General features: G+C 39.6%; 1 protein-coding gene across 1 annotated transcript in view; it reads left to right on the plus strand.

Moving 5' to 3' along the window:
* Window positions 1–22,042, plus strand: part of GLB1L3 (galactosidase beta 1 like 3) — a 63,252-nt gene extending 41,210 nt beyond the window's left edge. Inside the window, exons 11-21 of the mRNA XM_049856349.1 lie at window positions 10,343–10,427; window positions 10,851–10,988; window positions 11,622–11,702; window positions 12,390–12,496; window positions 13,564–13,704; window positions 15,540–15,611; window positions 16,292–16,370; window positions 17,152–17,239; window positions 17,755–17,866; window positions 21,750–21,866; window positions 21,970–22,042. Of these exons, the coding sequence (XP_049712306.1) occupies window positions 10,343–10,427; window positions 10,851–10,988; window positions 11,622–11,702; window positions 12,390–12,496; window positions 13,564–13,704; window positions 15,540–15,611; window positions 16,292–16,370; window positions 17,152–17,239; window positions 17,755–17,866; window positions 21,750–21,866; window positions 21,970–22,035 (1,086 nt within the window). The 3' untranslated portion in view covers window positions 22,036–22,042. The remainder of the gene's footprint in view (window positions 1–10,342; window positions 10,428–10,850; window positions 10,989–11,621; window positions 11,703–12,389; window positions 12,497–13,563; window positions 13,705–15,539; window positions 15,612–16,291; window positions 16,371–17,151; window positions 17,240–17,754; window positions 17,867–21,749; window positions 21,867–21,969) is intronic.
* The last annotated feature ends 5,802 nt before the right edge of the window (window positions 22,043–27,844 follow it).

Below are 27,844 nucleotides of genomic sequence, written 5' to 3' on the forward strand. Positions count from 1 at the left end.
AATGCATTTTCACCAATTGTAACCATGGTGTTCTTGATGTTTAAGTGTCTTCTTTTTGACTACGTGGAAGCTCCTGAAAGCTGGCTATTTTTTTTTTTTTTTTTGACATGACCTCTTCAGTCTTTGATAGCTTCCTTGGTTTCTGGCAAAGAAAGTGTCCCAGACTCATTGTAATGCAATGAATCACTTTTATATGGACTTTCTAGCCATGGTCTTATAGCTTCCACAAAATGATTGGCTGGGACTATGCAAATTGAGTGACTTCTGGTCTCCTAAGGGGATTGGACAGTTCGTGGTCCTGGTGGGAGAGCCATGCCTTGAAATTATCAAGGGGTTTCCTTATATAAGGGCCAGTCACACAGAGGTTCGGGGGGACCTCAATACCATCAAGAAGATTCTGGAGCAGAGAGTGTGCTTTGGACCAAGGACCTGGAGACCCTGGACTGAGAACCTCTTAGACCCAGAAGAAAGAGCTGTAACACTGAAAACAGCACGAGACAGTGAGAAACAATGGTGGTGAGCTTGCCAACTCAGAGCAAGATGGCTGCGAAGGGTTTGTTAGCCCACAGAGTGAAAGCTGAGTGGATCTTTGAGCAGGAGGCTTGCCAGAAGAGCTAAAAGAGCTGTAATACTTGCCCATGAAGGACAGAGGCCTGAGTGTGCCCTGTGCAGGGGTTGCCTTGGAGGATCCTGTGAAGAGGTCTTCCTACAGCAGGGCAGAGCTGAATGCCTCTGGGCAGGAGGCTTGCCAGTGGAGCTAAAAGAGAAGTCGGAGTATGCCTCATGCAGGGATTGCATGCTTCCGACCCTAGGCCGCGGAGGCCTGGATACTGTGGCAGCAAGAGAGCCTCTCAGGCCCAGGTAGCATAGCAGGAGTTGGCAGTAGAGGCCAGCAAGGCCCAAAGGCAGAACAGAAGTCTTGGGAGCCGTGCAGGCCTCCTGAGCAGTGTGGTGGTAGCAAGAGGCTGTGGAGACGAGAAGACAACATCTGACATCTGACCTGAACCATGGTGTGCCTGCCCAGCGACATAAGATAGACATGGGTAATTTGGGGAAGAGTAAGCATTTCCCCTTTTGGGAATCTGTTTTATTATCCATTTGCCTTCTATTGATGATAATGGCTTTCACTTTGCCTACCGTTTAAGTGTATCATCTGTCCAGCTTGATCACACGCACCCTCCATAGAATGGTTGATACTGATATGTGTACATGCCTCATTCCTAGAAGTCTTACCGCTGCCTGGAAGTTTGAGGCACAACTTGTCTATATGTGCAGTGCAGATAGACAGACATGTACATACATTCATCTTAGATATTTCCAGTGTTAGACCTAGAAATAGCTGTTTCTCCTAGGGACCCTGTTTCTTCTATATAACATAATCTACTTGCTTGCTACTGAATTGCCATTAATCCCAGGCATTTACAATGTACATGGCCAGGACATAGGTATTTTTTTAAAAGGGGAATATCATGAATTTCCATTGATATTTTAAATACAAATTTAAAACTATAGAGTTTATACTTATCTTCTTTTATTTATGCTTTTATTTTTGCTTCTCTGATTCTGGAAATCTTAGTTGCTAACAATATTCACTTAATTATTATTTAATTAATTATGCAACACATTTATAATAGGTTTAAAATAAGAGCACCAATAATATTACTGAAAATAAGAAAACTTACTGATCTTTCAGATTTCTGTGGTTTCTCTTTTATCCTTAAACTGTATTGCCCAGAGAATGTGTAGTTAAAACTATGAGTCAGAGTTGACTTGATGTCACACAATACCAACAAGATTATATGGAATAATTTCTTCATTTTATATAGTTATTTTATCAACTTGATATAAAGTTAAATTCATTTAAGTTTTTTTTTTCCAATATTTAGGTATTGCTCTTAAGTATTTTTTAATTTGATTTTATTTTGTGTTTACATCCTACCAATAATCAATTTTTGTACATGTGTAGTATATTTGCTCCTCATGTGACTGTCAGTTTGTTGTACTATGGGGATTTGCATGTTCCTGTGATGCTGGAAGCTATGCCACCAGTATTCAGAGACCAGCAAGGTCACGCATGGCAAACAGGTTTCAGCTGAGCTTCCAGACTAAGACAGACTAGGAAGAAGCACCCAGCAGCCCACTGCTGAAAAGAATTAGCTAATGAAAACGTTACGAATAGCAGCGGAACATTGTCTGATGTAGCGCTGGAAGATGAGCCTCCCATGTTGGAAGGCACTTAAAAAGATGACTGGGGAAGAGCTGCCTCCTCAGAGTAGAGTCGACCTTTATGACGTGGATGGAGTCAAGCTTTTGGGACCTTCATTTGCCAATGTAGCACGACTCAAAATGAGAAGAAACAGCCGCAAACATCCATTAATAATCAGAACCTGGAATGTATGAAGTATGAATCCAGGAAAATTGGAAATTGTCAAAATGAAATGGAACACATAAACATCCATATCATAGGCATTAATGAGCTGCAGTGGACTGGTATTGGCCATTTTGAATTGGACAATCATATGGTCTACTATGCCAGGAATGACAATCTGAAGAGGAATGGCATTGCATTAATCGTCAAAAAGAATGTTTCAAGATCTATCCTGAAGTACAACACTGTCAGTGATAGGATAATATCCATACGCCTATAAGGAAGACCAGTTAATATGACTATTATTCAAATTTACGCACCAAACACTAAGGCCACAGATGAAGAAACTGAAGATTTTTACCAGCTTCTGCAGTCTGAAATTGATTGAACACGCAATGAGGATGCATTGATAATTACTGGTAATTGGAATGTGAAAGCTAGAAACAAAGAAGAAGGATCGGTCGTTCGAAAATACGGCCTTGGTGATAGAAACGATACCGGAGGTCACGTGATAGAATTTTGCCAGACCAGTGACTTCTTCATTGCAAATACCTTTTTTCACCAACATAAACAGTGACTAGACATGTGGATCTCACCGGATGGAATACACAGGAATCAAATTTACTACATTTGTGGAAAGAGACAATGGAAAAGCTCAGTATCATCAGTCAGAACAAGGCCAGAGGCCAACTGTAGAACAGACCATCAATTGCTTACATGTAAGTTCAAGTTGAAACTGAAGAAAATTAGAACCAAAGTATGACCTTGAGTATATCCCACCTGAATTTAGAGACCATCTCAAGAATGTATTTGATGCCTTGAACTCTAATGACTGAAGATCAGACAAGTTGTGGAATGACATCAAGGATATCATCCATGAAGAAAGCAAAAGGCCATTAAAAAGACAAGAAAGAAAGAAAAGACCAAAATGGATGTCAGAAGGGACTCTGAAACTTGCTCTTGAATGTCGAGTACCTAAAGCAAAAGGAAGAAATGATGAAGTAAAAGAACTGAGCAAAAGGTTTCAAAGGGTGGCTTGAGAAGACAAAGTAAAGTATTATAATGACATGTGCAAAGAGCTGGAGATGGAAAACCCAAAAGGGAAGAACACGTTCGGCATTTCTCAAGCTGAAATAACTGAAGAAAAACTGAAGCCTCAAGTTGCAATAGTGAAAGATTCTATGGGGAAAGTATTAAACAATATAGGAAGCATCAAAAGAAGATGGAAGGAATACATAGAGTCATTATACTAAAAAGAATTGGTCGATGTTCAACCATTTCAAGAGGTAGCATATGATAAGGAGCAGATGGTACTGAAGGAAGAAGTCCAAGCTGCACTGAAGGCATTGGCAAAAGAGAACCCTTCAGGAATTAATTGAGTACCAATTGAGATGTTTCAACAACGATGCAGCACTGGAAGCACTCACTCATTTATGCCAGGAGATTTGGAAGACAGCTGCCTGGCCAACTGACTGGAAAAGATCCATATTTATGCCTATTCCCAAGAAAGCTGATCCCACCGAATGTGGAAATTATCAAACAATATCATTAATGTCACACACAAGTAAAATTTTGCTGAAGATCATTCAAAAACAACTGCAGCAGTACATCGACAGGGAACTGCCAGAAATTCAGGCCAGATTCAGAAGAGGACTTGGAACCAGTGATATCATTGCTGATGTCAGATGAATTCTGGCTGAAAGCAGAGAATACCAGAAACATGTTTATACCTGTGTTTTATTGACTATGCAAAGGCCTTTGACTGTGTGGATCATAACAAATTATGGATAACATTGTGAAGAATGGGAATTCCAGAACACTTATTGCGCTCAGGAAGAGCCTGTACGTAGATCGAGAGGCAGGTGTATAAACATTCCTGATTGGGGGTTTAGTGATTGGTGGTAGGCTGGTTCAACCCTAGTTGGAGAGTCCTTGAAATGTAAAAGTCGATCATGTTGTTAGGAAAGCGATTAAATCAGCTAACTTAAAACCCTTTGAAATGGAAACATTGCCCATCTGGCTAGGAGGGAGTGAGTTAGGGCCTAGGAATTCACCAAATGAAATGCCTGAGAGCAGTTAAGATAAAAAGAATATTTACCTGAGCTAAGTTTCTACACTCTTTGTGTCACAAGCGATTAAAACTCTCATGGGAAGCCAACTTGTCTTTTGTAGAAGGAAGAGGCAGCCTTCAAATCTAGTTGCAGCTTAATTTAAAACAGAATTTCAGTTTAGGTCTGGGATTAACCACTTCAGTCATGCCACGCACCCCAGTTTTAAGGTTTGTTTATTCACTAGGCTATGTTTTTATATGCAGACAAATTTAGAGTTGTTTTATCTTCCTAGAGCTGAAATTTTCAACATTAGGAATTGATCATTTTTATCTATAATATTGCTTTTTGTCTTCAGGTCAGTATTATTTCTTACTAATACTACCACACCAGATCTCTTTATTTAATATTTGAAGGGTATATCATCTTTCTTGTCATTACTGTATTTTTAATCTTTCTGTAAATCTATGCTTTTTTAGACATGTCTCTTGTAAACAGAAATTAGTTGAATATTTTTATCCCAGCCTGACACAATACATTTGAAGCTTTTAAGCATTTAAACTTAATGTAATTATTGATATACTAAAATTTAAGTCTACTGTCTTAGGTGCTTTCTTTTTGTCCTTTTTTGCCTTTTGCTTTACAATCTTGGCTTCTTTTTATGGATTTCAGTATTTTTATCAATTCCTGTTCCCTGTAACAATATGTGAGTTATAAATCCTATTTTTCACCTTTTCAAAGTTATCCTTGGAATTTAAATTAAGTACTTAACCTACCACAGTCTAAAGTTAAGCAATATTCTTGCCCTCTACCTAGATTGTACAAGTCCCTTAGGACATTTTGTCTCCATTTACTTCCTCAATAACTCATTCTATTTTTTCTTGTATTTTATTTCTGTTTTTTCAAAAGCCTAGAAAAATTTTTATATTTGTTTTGTACAGTCAATATTCATTTAGTTTTAGCCCAGTTTTTGCTACTTATTATTTCCTATATCAGATATTCTATATAGGATCATTTTTCTTTTTCTTGAAGTATATCCTTTAGAAATCCCTTTAGTGATATCTGTTTATGGAAAACTTTTTTCTTTTAAAATCTCATTCTTGAATGATATTTCACTGGCTCTGGAGTTATAATTTGGTAGTTATTCTCTTTCAGTACATTGTTTGTTAGCCTCATTGTTGCGTTTGAGGTCTTGTGTCAGACTAACTGTTGTTCCTTTGAAGGTAATTTTTTCCTCTGCCGTGAAGAATTGTCCAATCACTTTGCAGGTTTGTGGCCTAGCAAATCATCTTGACAGAACTATAAACCCAGGGCCAGAAAGACAGTATAAAGAGGCAAACTTGTTGTTCTGTAGGATTTTTTTTTTTTTTTTTTTGCAGATTCTTAGCAAGTATTTCTTCAAATACTGTTTCTGCCATATTGTCTCACTCTGAGATTCCAACTAAGTTATTTTAGACCTTCTCAAATATGCTTTATGTCTTTTTAGTTTGTATATTTTTGTCTTCCTGTGTTGCCTCTTGGATACTTTCTTCTGACGTACCTTCACATTCACTAATTCTCTTTTCAGCTATATTTTTGTTTTTGTTGTTAGGTGCCGTCGAGTCAGCTCCAACTCTTAGTGACCTCATGTGTAACAGAACAAAACATTGCCCAGTCCTGCACCATCCTCAACAGTTGTTGCTGTATTTGAGCCTTTGTTGCAGCCACTGTGTCCATCCATCTTGTTGAGGGGCTTTCTCTTTTTCACTAGCCTTCTACTTTACCGAGTATAATGTCCTTCCCCAGGGATTGGTCCCTCCTGATAATGTGTGTAATGTACGTGAGACAAAGTCTTGCCATCCTTATTTCTAAGAAGCATTTTGGCTGTGCTTCTTCTAAAACAGATTTGTTCATTCTTTTGGCAGTCCATGTTATGTTCATATTCTTTGCCAACATTATAATTCAAACGTGTCAATTCTTCTTCAGTCTTCCTTTTTCATTGTCCAGCTTTCACGTGCATATGAAGCGGTTGAAAATACCATAGCTTGGATCAGGTGTACCTTAGTCATCAAAGTGACATTTTGGTTTTTCAGATTTTAAAGAGGTCTTTTGTAGCAGTTGTTTGAACAGAACAGCTATATCTAAGATGATATTATATTCTATCCAGCATCTTTTCTTGTCTTCAGTGATGGGTTTGTTGAAATAATATAGCTCATCATTACTGGAAATTGTGTAAATCTTTTGTAATATCTTTAAATATATTTTTTAATTTATTATTTGGTTTATTCTCTTCAGGGACACAAGTTTTGTGTAATGAGAAATTTGCCTATCTTCCACATCTCATTCATTCCATTTTCTCTCTAATCCTTTTGTCACCATGGTACAGAAGACAAAAGCTTTTGAAGATAAAATCACAGAGGCTTATTCTAGACACGGGTTGCAGTTTGAACTGGGAACAACACAGCCGATAGAAATGAGACAGTGGTGTCTGAAGAGGGGACCCAGGCATGGGACAATTATACTGTCAAAGCAGGAACTAGTTGCAGGATACCTCTGATTGGTTCATCTTTGATTTGGGAAGTGCAAGGCAGGGTCTCGTGAGGTGGGGGCAAGGTTCTTGACTGGTCTATAGGGTGTGATTATAAAAGACTGATTGGTTACTAGTCCTTAATGGCTAAAATTAAAGATTACAGATAATACAGGATGCTTAGAAATGGTCACAAGAGGCTTACACACATTTTCTTCATCTATGCAGCACAAACGTCTTGCTGGAGGCAGCACTTTTCCTGAGTACGTGCATTCTCAGGGTACAAATGGACACTTGTGTCAGGATCCTTTAGAGCACATTGTTTCACACCCTGGTTTTGACCACCAAGGATAAATATTTCCCTAGTGACTCAAATATTATAAAGCGAAAATCTGATCAAGGGTCAGATTGTATGGCTGGCATTAACACAGCCATGTTGTGCTTCTGCCTCACTGACTGCGCTAGGACTGTTTCCCTGTGACACTTTTTATTGTATATTCATTTCCATTCAATTTTGTTTACTTTTTGCTACCTTGCTTTTCATGTCTCTTACAGTGTTTATTTTCCTTTTAGCTACTTACATTTTGACTTAATTTTTTGAGATGGTTGTCTGTCTTTTCTATTTGTTTTTTATTCTCTCAGGTCATACATTAGCTCCCTATGTTTTCTTATTGTGTCTTCCTTCAGCATTTTTAGTTCTCTTTTATGCTCTTGATTTATTGAAATGGTTATTTCATTGATATGTTTAACTTTACAACAATATATTTCAGTCACAGTTTTGACCTGTACCATGGCAAGTTTTTAGTGAATGTTTCTCCTCTGTAATTTCTCTTCCTGTGTTTTTTCTTCTTGTCTTCCAATAGGTTTTTAAAATAGATTCTGTTCTTGTTCCTTTTTTTATTATTTAAGAAGCAAAGATACCACTTTGTTGACTAAGGTGTGCCTGACTCAAGCCATGGTCTTTTCAATAGCCTCACATGTATGTAAAAGATGGGCAATGAAAAAGGAAGACTGAAGAAGAATTAATGCATTTAAATTGTGGTATTGGTGAAGAATATTTAATATACCATGGACTGCCAGAAGACCAAATGCGTCTGTCTTGGAGGAAGTACTGCCAGAATGCTCCTTAGAAGCAAGGATGGTGCTAGTTTATCTTGCTTACTATGTCATCGGGAGGGGCCAATTGCTGGAGAAAGACATGCTTTTGTCTTTTGTAGAGGTCAATGAAAAAGAGAAAGACCCTCAATGAGATGGATTGACACAGTGGCTGCAACAATTGGCTTAAACATAGCAACAATTGTGAGGATGCCACAGGAGGACCAGGCAACATTTAGTTCTGTTGTACATAAGGTCTCTGTAAGTTGGAGCCAACTCCAAGGCAGCTAATGACAACAAGCTGCTTACAGTGAATTATGTAGAGTGTACTCCCTTTGTCAGCTTGTGCACCTTGTTCTGTAATTGCAAATAAGACATTTTTGGAGATAATATAACACTATAGGAGATACTTTCTCAGAAGAAATTTGCCCTGTAGCCTTTCCTGAAATCTTCAGTAAAAGACATCCTCTCTCTGCAGTTTTTTGGTACCTCTGTTAGATCTTCAGTGCTTTTGGCACTCTTTCCTTTTACTTCATATTTTGAAGTTTCAGATGTCTCTGAAATTCATAGAAAATATTTTTTGTGTGTTCATTCTCATTACTCATTTTGATTTTGAGGATTTCCAAGATGAGAAAATCAAGAACACTGATAGTACAGTACCATTTTAAAACCAGAAATCATCCCTCCCTCTTAAAGATAAATGGAAAATCAAGGATCAGCATTTATCTAATAAAAGTTCCCAGTGAGAAGGTAATTAAACTACAAATAAAGAAGAAAATGGAAACCGGGAAATAGAGTTAATTCAGAAAACAATAAATATGAAAGATGCTTATTAATGTGCATAGAAAGATATAAGATTATTTGTCCATGGGAGGATAGCAGGACATTAAGAAGGATAATCAAAAACCAAAACGAACTCATTTAAATTTAAATATGAAAGTTGGAAGGTAAAGTTGAAGAAATCTTCTAGAAATAGTACATCAAGGTGTAAAGTATAAGAGTCAAGATAAATGCCTTATAGGATCAATTTAGGAGGTCAAACATCTTATTAATAGTAACGACAAAAAGAGAGAACAGAGTACACAGAGGAAAGGAAATTACAAATAGCTAACATAAAAACATTGCCTATAACTAAGGATGTGTATCTCTAGATTGAAAACACCCATCAAGTGGTTAGCACAGTGAATGGTAAAAAGACCTACATTGTGAAATTAACATCTACAGAGGGGGAAAACCATAGGCTTACATACAAAGCAACAAGAATCAGAGTTGTATAGGTTTTAAAATGTGATAGAAATGAATGGAACATGCCTTTGAAATTTTGAAGATCAGCAAATTTCAACTTAGAATTTTATACCCAGTCTAAATATCAATCAAGTGCATAGGTAGAATAAATACATTTTCAGACATGTAAGAACTGAGAAAATTTATTTCCCATTGTTATTGGGTGCCATCAAGTTAGTTCCGACTCATATTGACCCTATGTACAGCAGAACAAAACACTGTCCATTCCCGTTCCATCCTCACAATCGTTGTTATGCTTGAGCCCATTGTTGCAGCCGCTGTGTCAATCCATCTCGTTGGGGATCTTCTTCTTTTGCTGATTCTCTTCCTTACCAAGCATGATGTCCTTCTCCAGGGACTGGTCCCTCTGATAACATACCCAAAGTATGTGAGATGAAGTCTCGCCATCCTCGCTTCCAACGACCACCCTGGCTGTATTTCTACCAAGACAGACTTGTTCGTTCTTCTGGCAATCCATGGTATATTCAATATTCTTTCCCAACACCATAATTCAAAGGTGTCAATTCTTTTTCAGTCTTCCTTATTCATTGTCCAGCTTTCACATGCATATGAAGTGACCCAAAGCACCATGGCTTGAGTCAGGCACACCTTAGTCCTTATGGAATAATTTGAATGGTGCAGGAAATAAATAAACCAAGATAGAAGAAGGCATGGGATCCAGAAAACATCTCCACCGTGGGGATTAGCTAAGAAAAGCAACTTTTCAGGCTGAGTGCCCACACCAGCCTCCAGTAGGGCTAGGTTGAGATTCCTGATGGTGTTTTCCAGGTGTAGCAGGAAGGAACATAAAGCTGGAAGGAGCCTGAAGGCCATAGACATTTAGGAGGGGTGGTGGGAAGGTATAATGGGTGAGAGAATGGTAAAATAAGGAATTTTGGATCACAAAGGAAAAACACTGAATTGGGGTAAGGCAAGAAACCTGATTTTTTCAAATTCTCATCTGTTAGATTGTTTTCTGTTTTTTCTTTTTGTTTCTCATCTGACTGTTTAGACTTAGTATTTTATTTGGTTTGTTTCTAGAGTAAGAAGCCCATTATGATTATGGAGTTCTGGGTTGGATGGTTCGACACATGGGGAAATCAACACTTCCTTAGAGATGCAAAGGGTAAGTGTTTGTCATTAGAGACGGCCCTAAGAAGAGTGGTTCTAAGCCAGTGTTGCCAGGTACATTGTCCTAGAAGGCGGTAATGAGGGCATACTAATTACTTGTACAGTTTCAAAACATTTAATGAAAATTAGATATTTAGGTGACATAAGGGTCTATTATTATTCAATAGATTTAGTTTGGTAGTCAAATTATATCAATACCGTGGGAAAAAGAACTTTTAGAAATGGCCTTTGGTGTTGACAGGACTTGGTCTTCTAGTATAGTTCGGCCAATTTCACCCATGTTCTGGTTGGAATTTTGGTGGAGGTTGAATAATTAAGTTGACTTGTGGGGTGGGGCTGAGTGATAAGACTTCACCAGTGACTTCTCTCTCCTTTTAATTTGTAATTTTCTCTGTATTTTCATCTTCTCCCTCCGCAGAGGTTGAACATACTGTGCTAGAGTTTATCAAAGCTGAGATCTCCTTCAACGCATATATGTTCCATGGTGGAACCAACTTTGGTTTCATGAATGGGGCCACATATCTTGGGAAGCACAGAGGTGTTGTCACAAGCTATGGCAAGTGTTCTCTGATGTGGGCACCTCCCCAGCACGAATGGCACTGGAGGTTTATAGAGAAGGCACTAAAAGCATGCTCACACCTCATTGGGTTTTTTATGCAATATGCTGGGTACTGACAATTTTCATGTCTAGTTTCCTTTCTTTTGTGATCTTAATAATGCCCCGGTTGACTGTCATTTGTAGTAGATGGGACAGGCTGAGACTTTGTAGCACTGTATTGCTTATCTGTGCACCAACCCCTTGCCTTGAGCCAGCACTCTGTACCTTCTAATACAGATGGCAAGTGAATAGTGATTGCCATGCCAGCACAGTTGGGCCATCCAGACTGGGGAAAGTTAAGAGTATGGATGGAATGTGAGACAGAGCGGTGAGCCCAGTGTATAGCAGCCTCAAACCCCCAGTGAAGGTTGTAGGAAGGATTCCTAGACTTGCTTTGCACCCTGAAACCCAGCCTGGCATGGAAAGTTCTCAGGAGGCAGGGAAGAGATGTCTCCCATCTGGCTTGCTGTCTGTCTCCAGGTTGTGGCTACGACCCCACTGCCAGTCCAGGAATCTCTCATGGCTCTCTGCTGAAGCAGAGACTGTTGTAGAGGACTGAATGGCCAGTGACAGGTCCCTGGTGTCTTGCAGACTATGACGCTGTGCTGACAGAGGCAGGGGATTACACGGAAAAATATTTCAAGCTTCGAAAACTCTTTGGATCCGTCTTAGGTATTCAGCAGCCATTTAAATTTGAGGGATAGTCCTTCTCATGAAATATCTGTATTCTGAAAAAGGGTGAGGAAATGGAAGGACTTCTCTGGGAACAGCAGTTTAATGAATCGCTTCAGAGCAAGGGCCACCTTAACTTCAAATCCTGGTTTTCCTACTAAAAGCTGTGCAATTTTGCCTAAGTATTTTAAGCCCTTTAAGCCTCAGTTTCTTCACTGAAACATGAAGATAATAATCCCATCTCCTATGGGTTTGGTTTTGATTGTTTTTTTTTGGTTATGATGATCGTGAAGATTAAAGCTTTTACTACTCTTACTAAAGCTCATGGTATAAACAAAAATTGTTCTGCTTAATTTTATTTATTTGAATAAACTTAATTAACCGTCTACTGTATACTAGAAACTGGTTAGCATTGGTGTTGCCAAAAGGTGTAAGGCAGAGTTCTCACTCCCTAAGAGCCCTCAGTCTGTAAGACCAATATAAACTCTTAGAGGTCTCTGTATTTATCAGCAAAAGCTCCGACTTAGTCATGGCCTGGTTATTATTGCCCTTGGAGAGGCATTTCCGTGTCCTAGATTAGGACTCATTTCTCTTGTTGGCTCTGGGACGCAAGAGTTAATGATAGGGCTGGGGAGGCTTAAAGAAGGCAGTGGTAGTTTCAGATACCCTGGCCCATGTTCATTGCAGCAACTCCCCTGCCTCCCTTACCTGATCTTGCTCCCAAGACCATGTATCCTGCTGTGAGACCTTCACTCTTTTTGCCACTGTGGGATGCCCTGGAGTACTTGAATGAGGTGAGCGCTGCTGAGCACTGGGATAGGGCTGGCTATTGGAAAGATGGGGGAGAAGGCCTTAGGCCACAGAGTAGAGCTTCCCTCAAGGAGCTTTTTACTGGGGAGTAAAAAAAAAAAAAAATTTTTTTTTTTTTAATGAAGCTAATCCTCTATGTTTTACCCAAGTTTAGAACTGTGGGGCAAGAGCCACAGCCTCCTTCACGGTAGACTGTGAAGGAGCTTGAACTTGAAGAATAAGTAGGGGTAACAGGGTATTAGAGAATCCTGTTTCCCAGCTCAGATGAACTGAAGCTCCCCCTTTTGTTGAATGCTGGTGTGCGGGACTGTATGAGCTATATGGGAAAAGCTACAGAAATAGGAACCCATGAAACTGGGTTTCTGTCATCGCTTCACCATCAACTAGGCTAGCTAACTGAACTTCTCTGAGCCTCTGCTTTCCCTTTAAAATTAGCCTACCTGTCCTATTTGGAAGAAAAGGAGAAATTTGTTCGAAAAATATAATTTTTGGATTCACATTGGTTTTACCTCTGCTAAGAGCCCTGGTGGTGCAGTGGTTAAGAACTCAGACTGCTAACTAAAAGGTCCACAGTTCGAATCCACCAGCTGCTCCTTGGAAACACTATAGGGCAGTTCTGCTCTGTTCTGTAGGGCTGCTATGAGTTGAAATTGACTGGATGGCAACGGGTTTATTTTTTACCTCTGCTATCACTGCTCTATTAAAAAAAATTAGTGATTGATATTATAAATGCTAAATAGATGTTTGGTTAGTGAATGACTCTTAATTAGACTTCAGCTATCTTAAAACACAGTTTATTTACTCTGTTAATCAATTCTCATGATTAAAGCAATTGTTCCTCCTTCACCATCTCCCCACCATTGCTTAGTTTTCTAGTTAGTTGAGATATAAAGTACAAGGGCATTATTACATAGCATCTGTTTTAGTATTTCCCATCGAAAGAACCTTTGGGATCACTAGGTGGCACAACAAAAAGTGACAAGAGTATTAGAAGGAAGGTTCCTGACTTTTCATTACCCTAGCTTCTGTTCTTGCCCTATCTCTGTCACAGCCGGTGACATCTAATATACCAGTCAACATGGAGAATCTTCCTATAAACCATGGAAGTGGTCAGTCCTATGGATTCATACTCTATGAGACTTCCATATGCTCTGGAGGTCATCTGTATGTTCATGCTCAAGATATGGCACAGGTAGGCATCAGCAGGCTGTCCACCGTGGTAAGCAAAACTTTGAGCCTAACTCTGCTATTGGGGAAGGTAGTAAGTAGTCAACTTTATTTGATAGTATTTTTAAGAACCAACTATGTGCTAGACAAGGAGCCCTGGTGACACAATGGTTAAGCGCTTAGCTGCTAACCAAAAGGTTGGTGGTTTGAACCCACACAGCAGTTCCTTGGGAGAAAGACCTGGTGATCTGCTTTCATAAAGTTTACAGCCCAGGAAACCCTAAGAGGCAGTTCCACTCTGTCACATGGGGTCGCTGTGAGTCAGAATCAGCTTGATGGTACCCAACAACAACATGTGCAAGATATTGGGAATACAAAGTTAAACCAAACAGACTTGCTTTCTGCTTTATCACAACTTAAATCTCTTATAGATTGAATTAGGTCCCCCCAAAATATGTGTTGGAATCCTAACCCCTGTACCTGTGGCAATGTAATGTAATGACCTTATATCTAATGTAATAGAATATAATCACTTTCCATAATGCAATCTAATGTTATGTAATCAATCAATCAGTTGAGGTGTAGAGTGGATCCTAAACCTAACTACTTCTGCATTATATAAAGAGCAGCATAGACACAGACACACACACACAAACACAGACACGTAAGGGAGTGTGGGGTGGGACCGACACCATGTGAGGATTGTCTACAAGCCAAGAAATCAAAGAATGCCCAGAACTACCTACAAGGAAGGAATAAGTGCTGTCAAAACCCTAATTTGGGCTTCCAGCATCCGGAACTGTGAGAAAATACATTTCTGTTCTTTAAAGCCACCCGCTTGTGGTATTTCTGTTACAACAGCACTAAGAAATTAAGACAAGGTCTAATGGAGAATCCATATCACTATTAGGGTGTGTCAATGTGAGACGTTTTATGATGAGAAGGAATAGGCAACTGTGGAGCTCTTAGATGAGCTTCTTATCCAGCCTTGGGAGGTCAGGGCCGTTTTCTGGAGTACATGCTGTCTACGCTGGCTCTAGATGATCGGCCAGAGTTAGTGAGGTGAAGAAAGAGAGAAGAGTATTCTGAGCAGAGTGAATAGCATGAGTGAAGAAGAGAGCATGGCTGGCTCTTAGGCCTGAAAGAGGTTGATGATGTCCGGTGCTTGAAATGCAGAAGGGAAAATAAATGCCAGTTGAGGCTACACAGCTACAGGCATCTCTACACCCATAAGTCTAGTGACTGGTCAGTGGACCTCTATTAATGCAGTCGCAGGCAAACCTACTGCTCAATGATCACGTTTGCCAACAGAAATGGCGGAAGCTGTAAAGTGTAGCATCTGCTTTTACTTTTTCACACACATCTAACTGATTGGCCTAAGTGAAATCATGTATGAAATCTTAGATATAAAGTCCAAGTGGAGTTTTGAGCTCTCCTGCCTTCACAGTGCATGGAGGCTCAGCAGACGGAGGATGGAATGGGGGCTGAGGGCCAACCCACTCTATCCGTATCACAAAGTGCAGGGGAAGTTGTCATTGCCACACGCTTCCCCATCTGGGGTGATTCTTTGTTCTTCTTTCTTTTGTTCCTTTCTCTTTGACATTGGACCCAGTCATTGAACAAAGACACTCATCTCAGTTCCTGACCAGTACAGAGTCCAATGAGAGGTGGCCAGGAGGTCCATTATTGTACTTACTTTAAGGATATTGCATTATTGCAACTTCCCAACAGCTTCTAGCCATCTGGGAGCACCAGTGTCCACCACTTTTTTCATAACAACCACCTTTTGACTAAACCAGGGTCTTTCTTCTCCCTTTCTTTAGGTGGCCCATCAGTCTTACTCCAGCTCTTCTTTTGCAGGTGTTTTTGAATGAGACAATTATAGGAGTTCTGGACGATGATACTCGGAACTTGGACATTCCCAAATTCAAGGTATATACCAAGGGTTGCAAGGTATATATTGGTGGCACAACAATTAAGTGCTTGGCTGCTAACTGAAAGGTTGGCGGTTCGAACCCACCAGCAGCTCTGAGGGAAAAAAGACCTGGTGATCTGCTCTCTTAAGGATTACAGCCTAGGAAACCCTATGGGGCAGTTCTGCTCTGTCCTATATGGTTGCTAAGAGTCAGAATTGACTCCACAGCACACAACAACAACATCAACAGTCTGGGTGCTAGTCTAATGCAAACATGCCCTGGTCCCGAGATAGACTCCCTTCTTTCCCTGCAACTATCCTTCTGTATTGCTCCTAATTTAGGGTCCCATCAGGAAGTGTGTAAGGCTATAACTGCATTCCCTAGGCCTGGATACGTCAGGAGCTGCAGCCTCTAAGCTTTAGTATGAGTGGAATTTCCCCTTTGGATGTTCTTTTGCTCCAACAGCCCTGAGTCACTCATCAGCCCCAGTTTGGGTCTGAGATAAATGGTACAACCGAGTTTATCCTTCCAGGTAGGACAGCAGAGGGGGAAGGGGAAGAGTGATATGGAACAGGAACACTAAGGGGTCCTTATAAGAACTAAGGATTACAGAGTTCTGAAGTCTTCTATTAGGGAAAAGAATGGGCTCTATAGGAAAAGCCCCACAATCTCCATGAGCTAGCCTGTCCCAAACAGGGCTGCCAGCTTCTGAGGATCCTGGTGGAGAATCAAGGACGAGTCAATTTTTCGTGGAAAATTCAAGAGCAACGGAAAGGTAGGCTCTGCCTGAGAAGAGGCCCTAGCTTATCTTCAAAAGTTATTTGACCCCTGGGACTGGGGCTATGTTGGGATTGGAATAGGGTCCCCGAGGCAGTGGGATACCAATGCCCTAGAACTAAAGGTGCAAACTCCTTCCCTGCCCCTGTCCTGCAGGGAGGAAAGTGGAGTAGTTATGTGGGGTGTTACTCTGTCAGTTAAACCCCTTACCTAAATTTCCTTCACAATTAGTTTTTCTAGTATTAATTCATCATTAAAAAGCTATCTTTCCTTTTACTTAGGGAAATTTGTAGTTATATCTTTGGGGTAATAAATAATTCAAGGTGCTTGAATTCTTAAATGTTAAGCATTAAAAATGTTAGAAACATTTTCCTCCTTATACTTTTTCTTCCTCCCCAGGGCCCTGGGCCAGGACCCTTGGGCTGCCTTCTTCTTTCTCCATGCCACTGAGGCTTTTCCCTCACGTGCACCTGCCTCTCTCCTCTTACTTCTCCAATGCTCTGACCTCTATGTGAAGAGGAGCCCTTCTTAGTCTCGGTGCCCAAGCTCCTCTTGGGGATTTGAGGGAAAGTTCTGCTGTTAAGCAGGAGCTGTCTTTGTAGGATGTACACAGGAAACACACAGTAAGAAACCCTCAATCATACATAGCAGGCCTGACAAGTGTTTGCCGTCACGGGTGAGCCCTTGTCACAAAGAGCGTACATGTCTATTTCTTTGTCCCCAACTCTGGAGAATATCCAGCCCCTGTTCATATTCTCTTTCCTACCTTCCACCTGCAGGATTAACTGGATTTATTGGCATCAATAACATTCCCCTGAAAGGTTTCACTATCTATTCTCTGGAAATGAAAATGAACTTCTTTGAGAGGTATGTTCCTGTATATGCCCAATAGACACTTAGAGAAATCACGTAACTCAGAGATCATTGATCAAACTCTTCACCTGCAGGCAAAGAACCCAACACCCAGAGACCTGAAGTGATTTGTCCAAGATTATAGAGTGCTTTGGAATCAGGACTAGAACCTTAGAACTTGTCTCATAATTCTGATTTTAATCCTTCTACTCTAATACAGGAAACCCTGGTGGTGTAGTAGTTAAGAGCTATGGCTGCTAATCAGAAGGTCAGCAGTTTGAATTCACCAGGTGCTCCTTGGAAACCATATGGAGCAGTTCTACTCTGTCCTATAGGGTCGCTATAAGTTGGAATTGACTCAACAGCAGCGGGTTTTTTTTTTTTTTTTTTAAGTCTACTGCATCCCACTGAAACCATGTTGTAGAGCTGGAAACAGAATCCTAGTCTCTAAGAAGGAAACTTGGGGGTCAATATCAGGCCTAAAGCTGGGAAGGGGCTTTCTTCTACCTCACTATTGGCTCTTCTCTCAGGCTTCGCTCTGCCACCTGGAGGCCTGTCCCAGAGAGCTATTCGGGTCCTGCTTTCTACCTTGGTACCCTGATGGCTGGCCCTTCTCCCAAGGACACCTTTCTGAGACTGCTGGTAAGTGAATTGCTCTCTTCCGTTCCTGGTGTTCCAACCAATGACTCTTAAAGAACCCTGAAGCAAAGACATATGTTCCTGATAGGGATTCTTTCTTTCCTTCCTTCCTTTTCTCCTCTTCCTCACTTCCAACAAATGCTTCCAACATTTCTCAGCCTTTCTAATACAATCTCTGTCTACAAGATGTAGAAAGTAAAGAGAGTAAGAGACAAAAGGAATATGGCAAACCCACCCCCATTCCAATATCTCTTTCCTTCTCAGAGCTGAACACTGCCCACAGTTTGTGCGTTTTCATATATAACTTGGGCTAGGTGTTTCTAAATGCACACACAATCATTTTTTCCTCTAACAGTATTACACAATAAATTGTATTCTGCGACTTGTTTTTTTTCTGGGGGGGGTAGTTTTTACCTAGTATATCTTTTTTAATGTATAAACACACTTAGCTTAAATACACAAAATATGAATGTGCAGATTAATAAATTATCTCAAAGTGAACACCTTATAATTAATACTGAGATTTAAAAAAGTAGAATATTGTCAACCCCCCCCTCCCAATCACTGCCCCACCCAAAGGTAACCACTATCTTGACTTCTAATACTCTGGTTCAGTGTTTCCCATTTCTTGTGTAAACTGAATTCTACAGCAAACATTCTTCTTAAGGTGGCTTCTTTTGTTCAACGTTGTTTTTAGATTCATCCATTTATTGACGTTGCTGTGATTTGTTCATTTTCACTGCCATGTAGGATTCCATTTTATGAATATGCCATAATTAACTATTCTACTATTGATGGTCATTTGAGTTATTTCTAGTGTTTGGCTATTATAAGTAATTAAGTTATAGACTTTTTTTTTGTATTTATGTTCGTGACTGAGATATCTTTGTCAGGTTTTGATACCAAGGTTTAGGGCCCTCATAAAATGATGTGGGAAGTGGAGTTTGTGTAAGATTGGTATGAGTCTTTAAATATTTCGTAGATTTCGTTAGTAAAACCACCTAGGGCTGGAATGTTCTTTGTGGGAAAGTTTAAAGTACCATTCAAATTTCCTGTTTCTTTAAAAGTTAGTTTTGATAAAATGTATTTTTTCTGAGAATTTTTCCATTTCATCTAATTTTCAAATGTATTGCCTTTAACCTGTTCATTTTGAATGTCTAGATCACCTCTAGTAATGTTCCCTTTATATTTCTGTTGTAGATTGTGCATTCTCTGTTCTTTCTTTGTCAGTCTCTCTGGAGCATTATTACTTATTCTTTTTAAATATATGAATTTAAGCTTTTAATTTTCATTTAAGCATGGATTTGGTTGATTCCCATAGGCATTTATGTATTTTATTTTCATCATCAATTAATTCAAAATATGTTCTAATTTATGTTGTGATATCTACTTTGACCTATTTAGAAGTGTATTTCCTAATTTCCAAACATTTGAATATTTTATAGTTATTGATTTATCAATTTATTTAATTGCACTGACTGAGAGCTTTAAAATATGCCAAGACTTGTTTATATTTCAATATACAGTCAAATTTGTAAATGCTTTGATGTGTGTACTTGGAAAAATATGTATATTCTATAGATGTTAGATAAATGTTCTATATGTGTCAGTTGGTTCAATTTTGTTAATCACCTTGTTTTGACTGTTTTATATCTTTATTGATTTTTGTCTGCTTTGTTTATCAGCTATTAAGAAGTTGTATGAAAATTTTCCACTGTGTTTGTGAATTTATTTCTCTGTTATTATGTCAACTTTGCTTTATGTATTTTGAATCTCTATTTTTAGCTTCCACAAAATTTAGAATTTAATCATCAAGAGATATCCGTCTTTAACTGTAGTAATGCTTCTTGCCTTAAAGTATACTTTTTCTGATATTAATAGCGCTATAGCAACTTCCTTCTGGTTAGGGCTTATATATTATATCCTTTTCCATTCTTTTTATTTATCTTTTTTTACTCCCTTGTATTTTACATGTTTCTCTTCATATTGCATAGAACTATTTTTTGAATATCTAATCTAGCAATCTTTGTCTTTGAGTTAGACATTTCGTAGACTCCAGTTTTATGTGCTAGACCATCTTGTCTCTTACCGTCTTCTGTATTTTGCATTCTTTTGTTTCTCTGAGCTTCTTTTGGAAATTTTCTTCAAACTTATTATTCGGTTTTCTAATTCTTTATATGTCTAATCTGCTATTCAAGGATCCCTGGTGGCACAGTGGTTAAGCACTCGGCTGTTAACCAAACGAAAGGTTGGTGGTTTGAACCCACCAGCCACTCCACAGGAGAAGGATGTGGCAGTCTGCTTCCATCTATGGCAGTCTGCAGCCTTGGAAACCCTTTGGGGCAGTTCTGTTCTATCCTATAGGGTCTTTGAGAGTCAGAATTGACTCAGGGGCAATGGGTTTGGTGTGGTTTAATCTGCTATTCATAGAAGTTCTTGGTTGGCACAGATGGTTAAGCACTCAACCACTAGACGAAAGGTTGATGGTTCTTACCCACCCAGGGGTGCCTCAGAAGACAGGCCTAGCAGTCTGCTTCTGAAAGGTCACAGCCTTGAAAACTCTATGGAGCAGTTTTACTCCGCACATATGGCGTCGCTATGAGTTGGAATCAACCTGATGGCAATTAACAACAATAATCTGCTATTCATGGGGACTCCATGTGTGACAGAGTAGAACTTCATCATAGGGTTTTCTTGGTTATAATTTTTATGGCCTTTTTTCCACAACATTGCTAGGTAGGTTTGAACCGTCAACCTTTAGGTTAGCAGTCAATCATAAACCCAGGTTTGAACCGTCAGCCTTTAGGTTAGCAGGTGATTGAAGATCTCCTGAGCCACCCAGTTGGGATCGAACTGAAGCAACAGATTTGGTTTTGTTTTTAATCTGCTATTCAAAAATCCATCAAATTCTTAATTTCAATGATTGCATATTTTAGCTCTAGAATCTTCATTCTATAATTTTGCCTTTTTTATAGTTTCCACTTCACTGTCAAATTTCTCAATCTTGTCTTTTATATCCTTAAACATATTAATTTATTAAGCATGTGTCTGTTATCTGGATCATTTGTGTGTCTGTTTCCATTGTCTGTTATTCCTCTTGGTTTTTGATCACAATGTCTTTTTTTCCCATCTGCCTGATTATTTTTTTGATTGAGTGTCAAGCATTATATATGAAAAATACTAGAAATAACTCAAGGCCTAATATGATGTTATCTTCCTTCAGAGGATTTACATTCACTTCTGGAAATGACTGGGGACACAAGCAATCCCAGGTCACCTTACTGCAATTACAAGGGTTAAAATGATTTGAAACAAATCTTCAACCTTTGTGAGAACTTTTTTATTTCTAGTTTACTCTTCTCCTTGGGTGTAGCCCCTTAGGGTTCCAAACAGAGTGTGGAGTACTTTAATAAGACTGCCTGATATCTAATTTCAGCTACCTGTTCCTGAACATACAGATGCCTCTAGTGGAAAAAATGCCTCAATGTTTTCTTGTCTCTGGATTTTCTTCTTCTAAATCTTGGTGCTGAAATTCTTCACTGTATTGCAAATAGATTACAACATGTATTTTGTGTAGCTATTGTCAGCATTAGAATTCATTTCTGTTACCTGTTACTTAATTCTGGCAAGCAGAACATGCACTTTTTAAAAAATATAACATAGGGCAGAAACAACAATAGTACATATTACCATTAAAGGGTTGTTTCCATTTATGGTTTTCTCTGTCATTCCTAGATCTGGTGCAGCAGGGCAGAACTTCCCATCCTGAACTCATTTCCACTTTCAGTGCCATAAAGCATCTCAGTCTCACTCTGACCCCTCAAGTGCCTTAGATTTTATCTTGCTAGTGTGAATGTTCCTAGTCTCTAGCCTCCGTTCTTTCCAGGGATGGAATTATGGATTTGTGTTCATCAACGGGCGTAACCTTGGGAGATATTGGCATATTGGACCTCAGGAAACACTTTACCTTCCTGGGGCCTGGCTTCATCCAGAAAACAATGAGGTAAGTCCCTCTAAGTCTGCCTTGATATCTCACCCCAAGAGTACAAATTGCAGTATCTTTTCCATCTTGTACTGATTACTGTCAACTTTTCTTTTCTTCCCAGATCATCCTATTTGAGAAAATGAGGAGTGGCTCAGCTATCCAATCCATGGATAGGCCCAACCTATAAGACTCTATTTTAACACATTTCTTGGATGGTTAAGAGTTCATCTATAAGTAGTTTTTCAAGAAGAAGTTATGTCAAGAATATCATACACAGTGTTGCTTACAATAGTGAAACTGTGAAAATAACACACACACACACAAAATAACAGTAGGTAAATTGTTATGTAGATTATTGTGTATCCATATGATGGCTATTTTTAGACCTTAAAAAGTCTTCAAAATCTTTAATGACTTTCATGTTTTTATCTGGGTAAACATTACTTCTTAGCAGGTTCTTATTCTGTAATCATATGTGATCTCAGGCAAATATGAATAAAACAAACAAAAAAAAAACTTTACTTCTACCTCCGCACAATCAGCTGGGAGAAAGGGGAGGGTCTCCCAGCCCAGGAGCAGATAAAAATTACCAGCCTCACCATCCCAGACAGAGTCTCATACATGCTGACTGGTCACTTAGCTGTGGGGCTGGGGGGGGCGGATGGGGGGAGGCAAGAGTGTCTCTAGGTTGCACTGCAGGCCATGTATCTCCAGGGTGGCCTGAGGGGTCACATTCAATGAGGGAGAGAACAGCAATTTGGTTGTTTGGTTCCAACGTGTGTGACAGCAAAGCTTGGCATGGAGTATATGTCCTCTTGTTACTCCTTGGCTATCTGAGTGTAGTAAAGGCTCTTGCTGAAAGTGGCCAGAATTCATACCAGAGAAGTTAGATACCACGTATACCTTAGGGCATTGAAGCTTAATTCTCTTAGTGAACCCCAAAAAAGATGTTCTGAAGGACATACTGCAAGCAGAAATGATCCCAGGTGGAAGGTCAGCAATTCAAGAAAAAATGTGGAGCAAAGGAAGGATGCTGACAAGTATGTGAGTAAATGTGAATAAACATTAACTCAATAAGAATAGCACTCAATTCTAATTTGAGGTAAAATCCTGTAAGATTGGGCAAAAGCGTTATGTAAGATGAGAGGGCGTGATAGCAATAAGAGTGACCTAAGGTTTCTATATTGCTCAGATATTACCTTTAGACATTATTGAAAATGCATGCTAATACACTTAGTGTCTTAGTCATCTAGTGCTGCTATAAGAGAAATACAAAAACCAAAAGTGGGTGGCTTTAACAAACAGAAGTTTAATCTCTCACAGTCTAGTAGGCGAGAAGTCCAAATTTGGGGCATCAGCTTCAGGGGAAGGCTTTCTCTCTCTGTTGGCTCTGGAGGAAGGTCCTTGTCATCAACCTTTCCCTGGTCTAGGAGCTTCTCAGGAGCAGGGACCCTGGGTCCAAAGGACACGATCTGCTCCTGGTGCTGCTTTCTTGGTGGTATGAGGTTCCCCAGTCTCTCTGATTGATTCTTTTTATCTCAAAATAAATTAACTTAAGACACAATCTAATCTTGTAGATTGAGTCCTGCCTCATTAACATAATTGCCATTAATCCCATCCCATTAACATCATAGAAATAGGATTTAGAACACATAGGAAAATCATATCAGATGACAAAATGGTGGGCGACCACACAATACTGGGAATCATGGCCTAACCAGGTTGACAAATATTTTGTGGGGACACAATTCAATCCATGACACTTAGCCTAACTATTACAAGAATACACATAGATTTATAGTTTTTTAATTGTGCTTTAATTGAAAGTTTACAGCTAAAGTTAGTTCCTCACAAAAAAATTTATACACACATTGTTGCGTGACCCTAGTTGTTATCCCTATGTCAGCACACTTCTCCTTTCCACCCTGGATTTCCCGTGTCCATTCAGCCAGCTTCTGTTTCTTTCTGCCTTCTCATCTTACCTCCAGGCAGAAGCTGCCCATTTAGTTGCATATATCTATCTACTTGAACTAAGAAGAACAAACACTCTTCACGAGTATCACTCGTCTAACCTTTGCCTGAAGAGTTGGCTTCAGGAATGGTTTTAGTTCTGGGTTAACAGAGAGTTAGGGGACCATGTCTTCTGGGGTTCCTCCAGTCTCAGTCAGACCATTAAGTCTGGTCTTTTTACTAGAATTTGAGTTCTGCACCCCACTTTTTTCCTACTCCATCAGGGACTCTCTCTTGAGTTCCCTGTCAGGATGGTCATTGGTGGTCGCTGGGCACCGTCTAGTTCTTTGGGTCTCAGGCTGATGGAGTCTCTGGTTTATGTGTCCCTTTTTGTTTCTTGGGCTAATATTTTCCTTGTGTCTTTGGTGTTCTTCATTCTCCTTTGCTCCAGGTGGTTTGGGACCAATTGAAGCATCTTAGATAGCTGCTTGCTAGCTTTTAAGACCCCAAATGCCACTTACCAAAGCGGATGCAGAACATTTTTATATTAAACTTTGCTATGCCAGTTGACCTAGATATCCCCTGAAACCATGGTCCTCAGATCCCCATCCCTGCTACTCTGTCCCTCAAAGTGTTTGGTTGTATTCAGGAAACTTCTTAGCTGTTGGTTTAGTCCAGTTGTGCTGACTTCCCCTGTATTGTGTGTTGTCCTTCCTTTCACCTAAGATAATTCTTGTCTACTATCTAGTTAGTGAATACACCTCTCCCTCCCTCCCCACCCTCGTAACCATCAAAGAATGTTTTCTTTTGTGTTTAAAACTTTTCTTGAGTTCTTATAATAGTGATGTCATACAATATTTGTCCTTTTGCAACAGGCTAATATCACTCAGCATAATGCCTTCCAGATCTATCCATGTTATTAGATATTTTGCAGATTCATCCTTGTCCTTTATCATTGCATAGTATTCCATTGTGTGAATATACAATAATATATCCATTCGTCCATCGATGGGCACCTGGGTTGTTTCCATCTTTTTGCTATTGTGGACAGTGCTGCAAGGAATGTGGGTGTGCATATTTCTATTCATGTGACAGCTCTTACTTCTCTAGGATATATTCCAAGGAGTGGGCCTGCTGGATCATATGGTACTTCTATTTCTAGCTTTTAAGGAAGCAACAAATGGATTTCCAAATGGTTGTACCATTTTGCATTCCCACCAGCAGTGTATAAATGTCGCAGTCTCTCGACAACCCCTCCAACATTTATTACTTTTTTTTTTGATTAATGCTAGCCTTGTTGGGGTGAGATGGTATCTCATTGTAGTTTTGATTTGCGTTTCCCTAATGGGTAATGATCGCGAGCATTTCATCATGTATCTGTTAGCCACCTGAATGTCTTCTTTGGTGAAGAAGTGCCTGTTTATATCCTTTGCCCATTTTTAATTGGGCTATTTGTCTTTTTGTTGTTGAGCTTTTGCAGTACCTTATAAATTTTAGATATTAGGCCCTGATCCAATATGTTGTAGCCAAATTTTTTTCCCCAGTCTGTGGGTTGTCTTTTTACTGTTTTGGTGAAGTCTTTTGATGAGCTGAAGTGTTTGATTTTTAGGAGCTCCCAGTTATCTAGTTTCTTTTCTGGTGTTTGTACATTGTTAGTAATGTTTTGTATTTTGTTTATACCATGTATTAGGGCTCCTAGTGTTGTCCCTGTTTTTTCTTCCACGATCTTTATTGTTTTAGGTTTTATATTTAGGTCTTTAATCCATTTTAAGTTAGTTTTTGGGCATGGTATGAGGCATGGGTCTTGTTTCACTTTTTTTGCAGATGGATATCCGTTATGCCAGCACCATTTGCAAAAGAGACTGTCTTTTCCCCATTTAATCCAATGATATTTGGAACTTTGTCAAATACTGGCTGCTCATAGGTAGATGAATTTACGTCTGGATTCTCAATTCTGTTCCATTGGTCTATCTTTCTGTTGTTGTACCAGTAGTAGGCCATTTTGACTACTGTGGTGGTATAATAGGTTCTAAATTCAGGTAGTGTGAGACCTCCTACTTTGTTCTTCTTCTTCAGTAATGCTTTACTTATCTGGGGCCTCGTCCCTTTCCAGATGAAGTTGGTGATTTGTTTCTTCATCTCCTTAAAAAATGTTTTTGGCAAATGCTTCAAAGGCCAGAAGAGCAGGGACGGAGATTTGGGGACCATGGTTTCAAGGGACATATAGGTCAATTGGTATAACAGACTGTATTAAGAAAACATTCTGCATCCCACTTTGGTGAGTGGCATCTGGGGCTAGCAAGTGGCCATCTAAGTTGCGTCAATTAGTCTCAACCCACCTGAAGCAAAGGAGAATGAAGAACACCAAAGACAAGGTAAATAAGAGCCCAAGAGACAGAAAGGGCCACATAAACCAGAGACTACCTCAGCCTGAGACCAGAAGAACTAGATGGTGCCCAGTGACCACCAATGACTGCCCTGGCAGGGAACATAACAAAAAATCCCCAATGGAGCAAGAGAACAGTGGAATGCAGACCTCTAATTCTCGTAAAAAGACCAGACTTAATGGTCTGAGATTTGAGGGACCCTAGTTTTTTTTTAGAGGTCATAGTCCCCGGACCCACTGTTAGCCCAAGATGGAACCATTTCCTAAGCCAACTCTCCAAACAGGGATTGGACTGGACCATAAGACAGAAAATGATACTGATGAAGAGTGAGCTTCTTGGCTCAAGTAGACACATGAGACTATATGGACAGCTCCTGTCTGAGGAGAGATGAGAAGGCAGAGGGGGACAGAAGCTGGTTGAATGGACATGGGGAATACAAGGTGGAGAGGAGGAGTATGCTGTCTCATTAGGGGGAGAACCAAAACCAAAACCAAACCCAGTGCCGTCGAGTCAATTCCAACTCATAGTGACCCTGTAGGACAGAGCAGAACTGCCATATAGAGTTTCCAAGGAGCACCTGGTGGATTTGAACTGCTCACCCTTTGGTTAGCAGCCATAGCACTTAACCACTACGCCACCAGGGTTTCCACTAGGGGTGAGAGCAGCTAGGAATACATAGCAAGGTGTGTATAAGTTGTTGTATGAGAGACTTACTTGATTTGTAAAGTTGCACTAAAAGCACAATAAAAAGAAATGTCATTGGAATTTGGATCAGGATTGTATCTATAGATCACTTTGGGTAGAACTGACATTTTCACAATGTTGAGTCTTCCTATCCATGAGTAAGGTATGTTTTTCCACTTAAATAGGTCTCTTTTGCAGTAGTGTCTTGTAGTTTTCTTTGTATAGGTCTTTTACATCACTGGTTAGATTTATTCCTACGTATTTTATCTTCTCAGGGGCTATTGTAAATGGTATTGATTTGGTGATTTCCTCTTCAAAGTTCTCTTTGTTGATGTAGAGGAATCCAACTGATTTTTATTTGTTTGTCTCGTATCTTGACACTTTGCTGAAATCTTCTATTATTTTCAGTATTTTTCTTGTGAATCCTTTAGGGTTTTCCATGTGTAGGCTCATATCATTTGCAAATAGGGATACTTTTACTTGTTGCTTACCATTTTGGATGCCCTTTATTTCTTTTTGTAGCCTACTTGCTCTGGCTAGGACCTCCAGCACAATGTTGAATAAGAGTGGTGACAAAGGGCATCCTTGTCTGGTTCCATTCTCAAGGGGAATGCTTTCAGACTCTCTCCATTTAGAATGATGTTGGCTGTTGGCTTTGTATAAATATCCTTTATTATGTTGAGGAAGTTTCCTTCTGTTCCAATTTTGCTGAGTTTTTATCATGAATGGGTGTTAGACTTTGTCAGATGCCTTTTCTGCATCAATTGATAAGATCGTGTGGTTCTTGTCATTTGTTTTATTTATGAGATGGATTACATTGATTGTTTTTCTAACGTTGAACCATCCCTGCATACCTGATATGAATCCTACTTGGTCATGGTGAATTATTTTTTTCATATGTCGTTGAATTCTATCAGCTAGAATTTTGTTGAGGTTTTTTGTGTCTATGTTAATGAGGGATAATGGCCCATAGTT

Source organism: Elephas maximus, chromosome 17 (genome assembly GCF_024166365.1).
Source record: "Elephas maximus indicus isolate mEleMax1 chromosome 17, mEleMax1 primary haplotype, whole genome shotgun sequence".
NCBI classification, from domain to species: Eukaryota; Metazoa; Chordata; class Mammalia; order Proboscidea; family Elephantidae; genus Elephas; species Elephas maximus.